Source organism: Danio rerio, chromosome 20 (genome assembly GCF_049306965.1).
Source record: "Danio rerio strain Tuebingen ecotype United States chromosome 20, GRCz12tu, whole genome shotgun sequence".
NCBI classification, from domain to species: Eukaryota; Metazoa; Chordata; class Actinopteri; order Cypriniformes; family Danionidae; genus Danio; species Danio rerio.
This window is the reverse complement of record NC_133195.1, coordinates 52797501-52810018: the sequence shown is the minus strand read 5'-3', so window position 1 is coordinate 52810018 and position 12518 is coordinate 52797501. Positions and strand designations below refer to the sequence as shown.

Sequence of the window (12518 nt, the reverse complement as noted above, 5' to 3'; positions counted from 1 at the left end):
ATCACTTTGAAGACAATCATTACTAATTTTATTAGCGCTTATTAACAGCAGCTGTTACGGTTGCCTCTTTTTAAAACGCTTGGTGAACTCACCTTTGAAGTCTGCATCCTTCGGAGGATGTAGCCTCTGAAATGAGACACAGCTATAGTCTTTGCTTTTACTGAAGACTTATAATGACAAATTCAGTTTGTCAGAAATAAACACAAAGTACCAACAGCAGGTCAAAGGAAATCAGTACTGTTACGGCACTAAAAGTACACAGTTATAAAGACTACTTAAAGTATGATTCATGAGGAAAAATTATGTAATTAGAGTCATTCGAGTATTTGTAGTTCGTAAGCGATCAGAACTTAAAACAATCAAAACATAAAATAACAATTGGTGATAATTAAAAGGAAATTAAAGTTGGATCGGGTTAAATTAGGGTTATGGTTATCTTTAAATCAAGCAAATATCTTCTGGGAAAGAAAAATGGATTTTAAGGTAATATAGATGTGACAGGACTTGCAACTCCTCCGCCTCGAGGGTCAACCACTTAAAGTGCATCAATCAACAACCTTTTACTGCGGTCTGTGCCTGATCAGAGGAAAGGAATGGATGGCAGAAGAGTTTTAGCTAGTCGAAAAATTGTTTAATGCTAGCGTGACTTCTTCAAGTTGTGGTTTTTGCGCTTGGCACTGAAAGCTGGCGAGTTTTGGAGTGTCTTTGCAGTAGTCACTTTGCCTCCGGCTGGAAAAAGTGAGCAGGGATGCAGTGAACATCACCGCTGTGGAGAAAGAGCAGATTTAAAGGGTTGCATGTGTGCGGGGCAGAGCTTTAATATGAGCCGTGTGTCGACTGGGGATGCTGGCTGAAGCGTGCATGGCTTTTCTCTACCCAACTCAAACTCATGGAAACTTAACACCAGTGTGGGGATTGAGAAAATGTTGGAAAATTTGTGCTTCCTTTTGGCTCGTTTGTGGTTTCGCTTCTCTGCTCTAACCGGCCCTGCTTGTCTGTTTTCATTTCACACTGCAAAAAGAGAGAGAGAGTTTTAGTCTTGCTTCTAATCCAAATACCTACAGGTTCTTAAATCAAGATGAATTTTATTGACAAGCTAAAAAAAAAGTATGGTCTTGTTTTCCAGAAGTAATAAGTCAAAATTAAGTGAGTTTTTTCTTAAAACAAGCTAAATGATCTGCCAATGGGGTAAGCAAAATAATCTAGTCACCTTAAAATAAGATTATTTTGTGTACTTCATTGGCAGATAATGTTGGTTGTTTTAAAGAAAAACTTTTGGCATTAGCTTTTTGACTTAATTTGACTCAATTTGCTACACTGTAAAAAAGTTGACTCAACTTAAAATTGTAAGGTGACTTGCTGCAGAGCTTTTTGAGTTGACTCAGGGCCCGTTTGCACTAAGACTTTCAACCCAGGCTCATTCTGAAAACGTAGACGTTTCTGGAGACAGCGAAATACGTCCCGGGAGTTTTTGTTTTCACAAATCCACGAGACGCCGCTGTGTGTGCTTTTTTGCATCTCAAATGTCTCTCGCGAGTGCCGTTCGCGCCCGCGTTGTTCTAGCGGAAACCCACCCAAGGCTGCTGTTGAACGACTGTCTATCCGACTGCCTGAATGACTGACTGGGCGAACGGTCATTTGACTGACCCACCCTCCTCTTTCCCTGAACCCAAACAAATTTTACAGATTGACTCACCCACCCACTTACTTCCCTAAACCCAACCAACAATTTACAAAATCGTCCAGAAAAAGAAAAGCCCTCGTCTGATTTTTACAGGGTTTTTAGATTTTACCACATTCTCACCGTTGCAAACTTGTTCACTTTATTTTTTGGGTTCTGCTTTTGTCTTACCTGATTTCTGGAACCGCTCTTTCCCGGACTCAAATACGGTCGTCGCCGTCGTCTTAGTCAACTCCTCTCTGCGTCTCAAGTCCGACTACATATATGATGAGCTAACTGGACAAACTGGTTACTGGTACCCTCCACACGGAGGTAAGCGCTCAGTCAGTAAGCGCCAAGAGGAGCAGCGTCATACCGCCCCCTATCATTCGCCTAAAAAATTAAATGCTGTCTCCGGCTACATAATTGGAGGTCTCCAGAAATGTCCGCAGATTACATTTTTAGAATGAGCCTGGGTTGAAGACTTTAATTTTAAAATGCATAACTTTTGTTACCGTTATGCCTTCCACTCGCACTATGCCAGAGTTTTTAAGCGCCGAAAATGAAGAGTTTTGGAAACGATAAGGAGGTCATTTTGGTTTTAAAAGGCTGCTGGTCTGTGTTCGTAAGAATGGAGGAAAATGGAGGCGTGGCTGCAGACATTCTGGTTGCAGTTTGGTCTCAATAAAAAGTAGCCTACCCAAAGTTCAGTCTTGCATGCTTTCCTTGTAAGTTTAAGACTTCTCGAAATTTATATGGAAATCTCCTGAGGACAAAATGGATAAATATTCAAAGGGAACAGTTTACTTCATAACTTCATTCACGTCACCCTGGCTACGTTGTTTCACTCAACAATAATATGAAAACATGGGATAAGGACCAGTCTATTTTAATTTTGATAACAACTTAACAGACACCAATAATAATGAGGCATCGTGTAGCTACATATTTATATGAGCGTCATCTTTATGCATATTTATAACAAAGCGGACTCTATAACATTACTGCCTCCTTTTATTTTCAATGAAAAACATGAAACATATCCTCTTATTTGCTGAACATCAGTTTTAATAATCAATAATGGCAATCAATAATACAAAAGTTTAAACAATATAGGAAATAAAGGCAAGCAATCAGTCAACATGCAGAATCATTGTACTTGGTTACATAAATTAATATGTTAACTTATATTTGCGCTCAGCCAAAACACAGTACCTGATAGATTTAAAAGAGTGTCATTAGATAGAGCCAAGATAAATTAAATATTACGTTTTACAACTATATTGAGATGAGATCCAGCAATAAATCCTTGAGGAATTATCTGATCTGCACTGCTCTCACCTGGGGTTTTGTGCTCAGAGCACCCGCTGACTGCCTGGAGCTCAGACGTCCACATGCGCTGCAGTGGATGCCAGAGTGTGTGTGGTCATGAGATTTTTTCAGAAATGCTAGATGAAATGCCAGTGTGGATGTGATTTTTTTTTTCCGTTCTAAAATGCCATTTTAAAACTAAAATGTATTAGTGTAAACAGGGCCCCAACGTGAATCCATTCAAGTGCAGTACTTGGGTTAAAAGTTAACTCAAAAAAGCTGTGCAGTAGGTTGTCCTTCAATTTTAAGTTGTCAACTTTTTACAGTCTAGACAAGCGAAAAATATTGTTTTGTCTTGTGTAACACATAATTTGGGGTACAACTGAGATGAGGGTCCAAATGCAGTTTATTTACAACTTAGTCAGGCAGGCAATGGTTAAAACAGGAGCAAACAGAATCATGAGAGTAATCCAAAAGCGTAGTGGTGGTCACAAGCAAAGAGGTCAGTGCAGACAGCAAACAGCAAAATCAATAAACAAGGCAAGGCTAGACAGGAATAACCCTTAGTAATGGTATAGGTGAACAAGACTCAGCAATGTGTGTGAGAATGTGAGGTGTATATACAGTCCAACTAATCAGTCTTCTTGAGCTACAGCTGTGTGCAAGTAATAAGTGGTGATCCAGAACAATATTTCTTGTTTATCTAGAAAACGTTTCTTGATTTAAGAGTTTGTTGATATTTAGGCTAAAAGAAGATTATAACTATTTAATGTGAAACAATTTTTTGGCGTGCAGATTTTGCTTTATTCAAACCATTGAGGAGAGTCCAACAGAATTTCACTCACTTTTTTTGTCGTCTCTGTCTGTTTGTAGCTTCTGCATCTGCCAAGGCTTTACTGGTATCTGATGAAACCGAACGAACCATGCGGGTGATATGGAAAGCTGCTCCAGGCCCTGTGGTCAACTACAGACTAACGTACATCCCTCAGACCGGCGGTAAAGAGATGACAATGAAAATTCCTGCCAACGTCACCTCCACCATGCTGAGGAAACTGCAGCACACCACCACCTACTTTATCACCGTGCATCCTATTTACAAACGGGGAGAAGGAAAAGCAAGGCAAGGAGTAGGAACCACACGTACGTTGGCCAGTAATTCAAAGCCCATGAGTCACAGATTCAATTCAATTCAAGTTTATTTGTAGGTAATAATTACTGTTTCAAAGGTACGTGTTATTGCATTAAAATCAAAATCAGAAAAGTTCAGGTTCTTACACTGTAAAACCCTATAAGTTAAAGTTACTCAAACCATTTGAGGAAACCGACAAACCATTCAAGGTTAAAAACTAATACCAATGACTACTGGGAACTTACTCCATTTGAGTAAACGAAGCAATTTGAGCACAGTAAAACCCAATAAATGCAGAGAACTCAATCCAGCTGAGTACTGTAAGACCCAATAAGTTAAGGCAACTCAAACCTTTCGAGGAAAGCGATTTCTACAAACCATTTGAGTTAAACTAATCTATATGAGTACTGTGAATTTACTCCATTTAAGTTGAAGTAATGAGGTATTTAATCAACTCATTCCTTTCAACACTGAGTTCAAAACTGTTTTTAAATGAGTTGAATTAACTTTCAATCAATTTTAAGTTAACCACACTCATTTAATTTGATCAAGTTGACTGTTGGGTTTTACAGTGCAGTAACCAGAACTTTATTAGTTATGAATAACTTGAGTTAATTAACAAGTAACTAATAGCTTTTAACAGTAAAAGTTATTATATATATATATATATATATATATATATATATATATATATATATATATATATATATATATATATATATATATAATAACTTTTACTGTTAAAAGCTATTAGTTACTTGTATATATAAAACAGGTAATCTGTAATTAGCATATGTCAATTTATTCTACTACCAACCCTAGCCTAAGAGTCCACAGATACTCTAATGAGAGCTAGTTTGCACAGTTTCTTGGAGGACATAAAAAATTGCCCACATATGGATCTGTTTTGTGAACTACAAACTTAAGAACACACCATTAGTAATAAAATAGGCAGAGCGCATAGAACTGAGCCATATCAAGAAATCAGAATATCACAATAGAGTAAGCCGGGCCTAGTAAGCAACTGCAAAACATGTTAAAGGGCCATTAAACCCCCCACTTTCGGTTCAAGTCTACCTCAGAATTACAAAAAAAAAAAGCATCAAAATGGGCTTGGAGTAGAGATCTGCGAGGGACTAAATTTTGAATCCCGCTCCCGCCTGCATCCGCCAGGTTTTAGCCCGAACCCGACCACTCCCGCCTATATTAAGCATTTGTTGTCCCGCTGCCCGACCCGCCCCGCCCCGTTTTCTACCCGCCGCGCCCGATCCTGCTAAAGAGCGGGGTGGAGAACAAAACCGAAAATCACCCAACTTTACAGTCCAGACAGCCTATAACATGCTGTCTGTATAAACACACACACACAGCACCAAGCACACACACACAGACAAAGCTCTCTCTCTCTCTCTTATTCGCGCGCGCGCACTAACACACACACATAAGCACCATGCACAAACACACAGGCAAAAATCTCTCTCTCTCGCGTGCACGCACACGCACATCTCATCCGCGTGTGCGCACACATACACACACACACACACAGCAACAAACAAGCTAAACACAGCATAGCACTATTTCATTTACACACATACATACGCGTGGTTGCTCGGGAGTCGGGAGCGATATTGCTAGACAGCCCGCTCCCGTCCCAAATTAAACCCGTTACCGACCGCTCCCGCGATTTATTTGGAAATTTATTCCCGCGCCGCAGAAATCTGGTCGGGTCCCGCGGCTTTCCCGCGGGACCCGCAGGACCCGACCAGATTTCAGGGAATGCAGACCTCTAGCTTGGAGCTCTGCGAGGAGTGGGCGTGGCCAGCAGAGCAGGGGAGAAGGAGGGGAGCGAATAACTGTTGTCAGTTGGTTTAGAAAAAGAGACACAAACCGTAAGGAGATATATATGGAGTTTATATGGAGGAGTTTATTATAGTTTACAAATAAACAGTAATTTAATGCCCTGCTACATATGTCATTCGGAATTTCATAAACACACAACCACAATTTATATCATTATAAAGATAACAGTGTTTATATGAGCACTATAAATCAGGCCTTTTCCTTCAATTCCCGAGTCTGAATGCAGACTCAGTGCAGCAGGTTTCTTGCCCTGCCTCTTTTAACCATTAGCCCTGTTGGTAATCTGGAGGATTTAGGCGAACACAGCAGCATGGCGATGTGTCTTAATGTGAACGAACTCCACTAATAAAGGACAAAGTCCGCCATTCTCCAATTCTCATACAGCTCTCTCGACAAAAATGCTTGCTGCACACATACAGCTTTGCTGACTGGATCATGGGGGAAAACATGAAACAAAGCCTGTAGATCATGAAAACAAACACATATGAGCCTGCATGAGCGGCTAAATACAGCGTGCCATGGATCCGTGGACACGGTCTCACCCAGTCATCAACATAGGGTCTCACAGCTTGGCACTGACAGGTCTGTCTTGCCTTCGGAAACACGCGCAGTCATGAATAATTAAGAAGCCGGCTCTTCTCATACGATAAGAAAACACAGCTATGAATAATAATGAGAAACGGATATGTCATCACTCCAATTGCAGATTTGCCCTACATCACAGATTTTAACACCGCCCCAAAAATCATTTTAAACCCGGAAGCTGAAACTAGCTGACAAAAGCTCAAAATTATCCAGTTTTCCCCACAATTAAAGCAGACAAGTGCTAAGATTGTCTTAACTTATACTCAACACACACAAATCTGTTAACATCTAAAAAAAAAAAAGTACTTGAGCTTGAACCTAGCATTCTGAACTCCATAGCAATCACTAACCCATGCCCTGACAACAATCCCAGAGTGTTTTATCATCATGCAATTCACATATGTAGTTAAAAAATATAAATCAAGTCCATATACTGAAAAAAGTCCTAACATCAGAAATCATTTTCTTCTCAATCAAACATTAACTTTAGGTAGCATTTAAAGGCTTAATTAGGTTAATTAGGCAAGTTAAGGTAATTAGGCAAGTCATTGTATCACGACTGTTTGTTCTATAGGCAATCAAAAACAAATATTGCTTAAGGGAGTTTATAATATTGACCTTAAAATGGTCTTTAAAAAATTAAAAACTGCTTTTACTCTAGCCGAAATAAAACAAAAAAGACTTTCTCCAGAAGAAAAAATATTATCGGAAATACTGTGAAACATTCCTTACTATGTTAAACATAATTTGGGAAATATTTGAAAAAGAAAGACTAATAATTCTGACTTCAGAAGTATATCGCATTAGCTGATATTCCTGCTTTCTGTTTGTGCTGCAGTGTCTCCATATAAAGCCCCAAGAAACCTACAGACCTCCGAACCCACCAAAACCAGTTTCCGAGTGACGTGGGACCCCGCTCCCGGTGATGTGCGGGGATACAAAGTCACCTTTCATCCCAGCGAAAATGATATTGATTTGGGAGAACTTCTTGTTGGACCATACGACAACACAGTTGTCCTTGAGGAACTCAGGTAATGCTTAAAGTAAACTTCAGAAGTTTCTCTCAACATGACGAGGCTAATGGTTGTTCTTGTTTTGAGTTGTCACATGTGGTTTCAGTTTGGTGTCTTTGTTTGCAGAGCTGGAACCAAATACTCCGTGGCTGTTTTTGGCATGTTTGACGGAGGTCAGAGTATGCCGCTGGCTGGAGAGGAGAAGACCACCCTCTCTGATGCACCTGATAGCCCTCCTGTTAAATACTCCGGTATAATTTCAGCACGTCATACCAAAGACATCGCATTTACAGTTTGGTTTTAGCAATCGCTTTCAGTTAAGGAAACAAAAATAGTAAAATACTAAAGTTTGGAATCAGGAGTTATAAAGAAACCCAGAGATAAAGATCACTGTATAATTTCAGCACAACATACCAAAGTTTTCGCATTTACAGTTTAATTTTAGCAATCACTTTCAGTTGAGGAAATTAAAGTTTGGACTCAAGAGCAACAAAGATAGTCAGAAATAAAGATCACTGTATCATTTCAGCACATCATACCAAAGACATCCCATTTACAGTTTGATTTTAGCTATCGTTATTAGTTGAGGAAACAAAAATAGTGCAGTCAATTACTAAATTTAGGACTCTGTAACTGCAAAGATACGCAGAAATAAAGGTCTCCGGTGTAATCTCAGCAAGTTATACCAAATACTTCGCATTTACAGTTTGATTTTAGCAATCGCTTTCAGCTGAGGAAACAAAAATAGTGAAGTACTGAAGTTTGGACTCAAGAACTATAAAGAAACCCAGAAATAAGGGTCATTTCATCATTTCGGCACGTCATACTAACCAATACTTTTACAGTTTGGTTTTAGCAATCATTATTAATTGAGAAAACAAAAATAGTGTAGTGAAGTACTAAATTTAGGACTCTGCAACTGCAAAGAAACCCAGAAATAAAGATCTCCGGTATAATTTCAGCACGTTATAAAAAAAACTCGCATTGACAGTTTGGTTTTAGCCATCGCTTTCAGTTAAGGAAACAAAAATAGTGAAGTACTGAAGTTTGGACTAAGGAACTACAAAGATAGCCAGAAATAAAGATCAACGTATAATTTCGGGACATCATACTCACCATCACATTTATAGTTTGGTTTTAGCATTCATAATTAATGAAAGAAACAAAAATAGTGCAGTCAAGTACAGAATTAGGACTCTGGAACTGCAAAAATACCCAGAAATAAAGATCACTGTATAATCTCAGCACGTTACACCAAAGACATCGCATTTACAGTTTGGTTTTAGGAACCGCTTTCAGCTGAGGAAACAAAAATAGTGCAGTATTGAAGTTCGGAATCAAGACCTACAAAGAAACACAAAAATAAAGGTCTCACTGTATAATTTCAGCACTTTATACCAATGACCTCACATTTAGTTTGGTTTTAGCAATCTCTTTCAGTTGAGGAAGCAAAAATAGTGAAATACTGAAGTTTGGACTCAAGAACTACAAAGAAACCCAGAAATACAGGTCACCATATAGTATCAGCACATCATACCAAATACATCACATTTACAGTTTGATTTTAGCAATCACTTTCAGTTGAGGGAACAAGGCTAGTGAAGTACTGAAGTTTCTGAAAGATTACCGTATAATTTCGGGACGTCATTCTAACCATCACATTTATAGTTTGATTTTATCAGTCATTATTTGTTGAGAAACAAAAATAGTGCAGTCAATTAGTAAATTTAGGACTCTGTAACTGCAAAGATACGCAGAAATAAAGGTCTCCGGTGTAATCTCAGCATGTTTTACCAAAGACATCGCATTTACAGTTTGGTTTTAGCAATCGCTTTCAGTTGAGGAAACAAAAATAGTGAAATACTGAAGTTTGGACTCAAGAACTACAAAGATACCCAGAAATAATTATTATCAAATCATTTCAGCGCGTCATGCTAACCATCATTTAAAGTGTGGTTTTTGCAATCATTATTAGTTGAGGAAACAGAAATAGTGTAGTGGCGTACTAAAGTTAGGACGCAAGAACTACAGATACCCAGTAATAAAGGTCACCGTATAATTTCAGCACATCATACCAAATACATCACATTTACAGTTTGATTTTAGCAATCGCTTTCAGTTGAGGAAACAAGAAAAGTGAAATGGTGATGTTTGGACTCAAGAACTACAAAGATATCCAGAAATAAATGTGACCATTGCAGCCTCTATTTGGTTATTTGTATACGGTCAGTAAAGATAAATCTTGATAATAATTTATTAATAAAATTGATAAATAAGATTCAATTTATTAGTTATTAAGCTGCAAAAAAAAAAAAAAAAAAAAGAAAGATTTTCTTACTTAGTGTTTTCGTCTTGTTTCTAGTCCAAAAATCTAAACATTTCTAAGTCAAGAAGCATTTTCTGAACAAGCAAATAATTATTGTGTTGTGTTCAGAAATAATATGTTAAAACTTTGTGTGTTTTTTCTTAAAACAAGCAAAATAAACTTAATTTATTCCAAAAACCGAGATTTACTTACACTATTGGACAATTATTTTGCTTGTTTTTAGGGTAAACCAACTTATATTTAGATATTTAGACTTGAATCAAGACAAAAAACCCTTTAAAAAAAGCTTTTCATTGCAATGCACAGACACATAATGGGTTAATAAATAGTGTAAAGTGTAATTATATTCATTGATTTAAAACATGTAATAATGAAGAACATTTATTTTGTTCCCAAAACATACAAGATAAAAATATATTTGATTTTCTAGGAATAGTGTATCTGACAAGTACTCTAAGTGTGCCTAACTTTCAATTCTAATGGTTAAATATTATATACTACCCAAAATTATACATTAAAACTGGGTTGAGGGAACAAAAAGCATGGTCTTCTTGGTCAAAAGTCAAAATTAAGTTGAGTTTTTCCCTAAAACAAGCAAAATATTTTGTCAAAAAACACATTTTAAACCAAAAACAAGATTTACTTAATCATTGTAAGATTATTTAGGTTATTTTAAGGAAAAAAAAAAACAACTTAATTTGTACTTAATTTGAGTTTTTCCTTAAAACAAGCACTATAATCTGCCAGTTGGATAAGTAAAAGAAATTTATTTGAAACAGAAAACAACATAATTTAACTTTCCCCATTGAAAGATTATTTCCAAATTTTTCTGTTATAAGAAAAAAAGCTGCTTAGTTTTGATTTATTATTACTGAAAACAAAATGTTATTATTATTATTTTTCTTGTCTAGAAAATGATCATTGATTTAATAATTTTTACATATTTTTTTAATCTAGAAACAAGACACAAACCGTAGGATAAGCATTTTTTGCAATGCACAGACTTAAAATGGCTTAATAAATAAGTTTAAATATGTGCATTGATATAAAGCATGTAATAATGAAAAATATTTATTTATATAGCTCTTAGTGTGCCAAACTTCCAAGTCTAATGCAGAAATACTACATGCTACCCAAAAGATTGGGATGGGAAACGATTTTTTCCATGAAACAAGCAAAATAATCTGCCAATAAACAATTAACAATTTAAATAAATTTTACAATTTATAAACAATAAAAAAAAAAAAAAAAAAACAATGAATTAAATTTTTTAAAAACCAAATACAAGATTTACTTAAGCATTGTAAGGCTATTTTGCTTGTTTCAAGCAAAAAACGGATTAATTTGTACTTAATTTTCTAAAAAACAAAATATATTTTTATTTGTGTAGAAATGCTCCATGATTTATGGTTTTCTACAATTTTTTTTTATTTAGAAACGAGACAAAAACAGTAAGAAAATTTTTTTTTGTGCAATTTACAGACACACAATGGCATATAAAGTGTGTAATTATATTCATATAAACATGTAATAACATAATATGTAATGTTTTTGTGTATCTGACAAGAAAGTGTGCCTATCTAGTACTTTAAGTGTGCCTACCTTCCAATTCTAAAGCTCAAATAGTACATACTGCCCAACATTTACCATTGGGGAAAAAATTGAATTTGGCTTTCTTCCTATGAACAAAAGTGAACAAATGGACACTGTTTGCTTATGGGCAATGAAGTTGTGGGCTCAATGTTTGGCAGCACAGTTCTTCAGCAACAGTGTCTTGAGTTTGACTCTGGCAGCTATTGGCAGGCAGTTTAAAGACTTGAGCATAGTTGTAACGAGAAAGACTTTCCGGAGGTTAAGTTATGTGTGTGTGTGTCTGTGTGTGCTGCAGGACTTTAGTTGTCAAACGACCAGAGCAAAGGTCAAGTGAGGGCACGGTTTTCCACATGTATCAGCAGAACCTGATTGCAAACTAGCGCAAACCAGCGGCCTGGTCAAATTGGCAGACTGTGGGATGAAAACGTTCGATAAGAAATCAAAATAAAGTCTGTTTTTGTTATTAATACTCGTTACATTACTGCTCGATTTAACAGGAAATTAAACATTCCAAAGGGCAAGGTCTTTAGGATATTTAATCAAAATATAACAGAATTTCAGAATCCCATTTCCTTTATTTATATTAAATGTTAGTCTTCACTTGCACTGTTTAGTCTTGAATTGAAGCTGCTTTCATGTCATAATCAGTCATTTTTATCTCAGACAATATATTTTAATCTTTGAATTTTAGGAGAGTTTGACTGCATGTGTGTCTCCAATTATTTTTAGCATTTAGAGCAGTGGTGGGCAAACTGTTTAGACCCGTGGGCCACATCAAGTTTTGCAAACCAAGTAAAGAGACGCATGTCAAATCCTTCAAAAAATAACTTTTGTTTATAGTGGCAGTATGCATGGAACATGTGATATTGGACAGAAACATGTCACATAACACAAAACAGATTTATGAATAGTCATTTTTGAGTCAAATTTACAAGTCAAATGAATTTGAAGTACTTCTTAATCTTCATAAAACAATAAAATAATCCCTTATAAAATATAATAATTTAAGAGGCTCTGATTGGTCAGCTAACATAATGTGCTGCG

General features: G+C 36.5%; 2 protein-coding genes across 15 annotated transcripts in view; one reads left to right on the top strand and one right to left on the bottom strand.

Annotated features, from left to right (window-relative positions):
* The window catches only part of col12a1b (collagen, type XII, alpha 1b), a 230408-nt gene that overhangs the window by 61194 nt on the left and 156696 nt on the right, over positions 1–12518 (top strand). For 8 of the 14 annotated variants that reach the window (XM_073933729.1, XM_073933732.1, XM_017352646.4 and 5 more), the window contains exons 15-17: positions 3845–4111; positions 7381–7573; positions 7682–7806. The exons of the other annotated variants lie outside the window; for them this stretch is intronic. In XM_073933729.1, coding sequence (XP_073789830.1) covers positions 3845–4111; positions 7381–7573; positions 7682–7806 — 585 coding nt within the window. The remainder of the gene's footprint in view (positions 1–3844; positions 4112–7380; positions 7574–7681; positions 7807–12518) is intronic. 14 annotated transcript variants of the gene reach the window in all.
* Positions 1–12518, bottom strand: part of LOC141379466 (uncharacterized) — a 275167-nt gene that overhangs the window by 121968 nt on the left and 140681 nt on the right. The window lies entirely within an intron of this gene.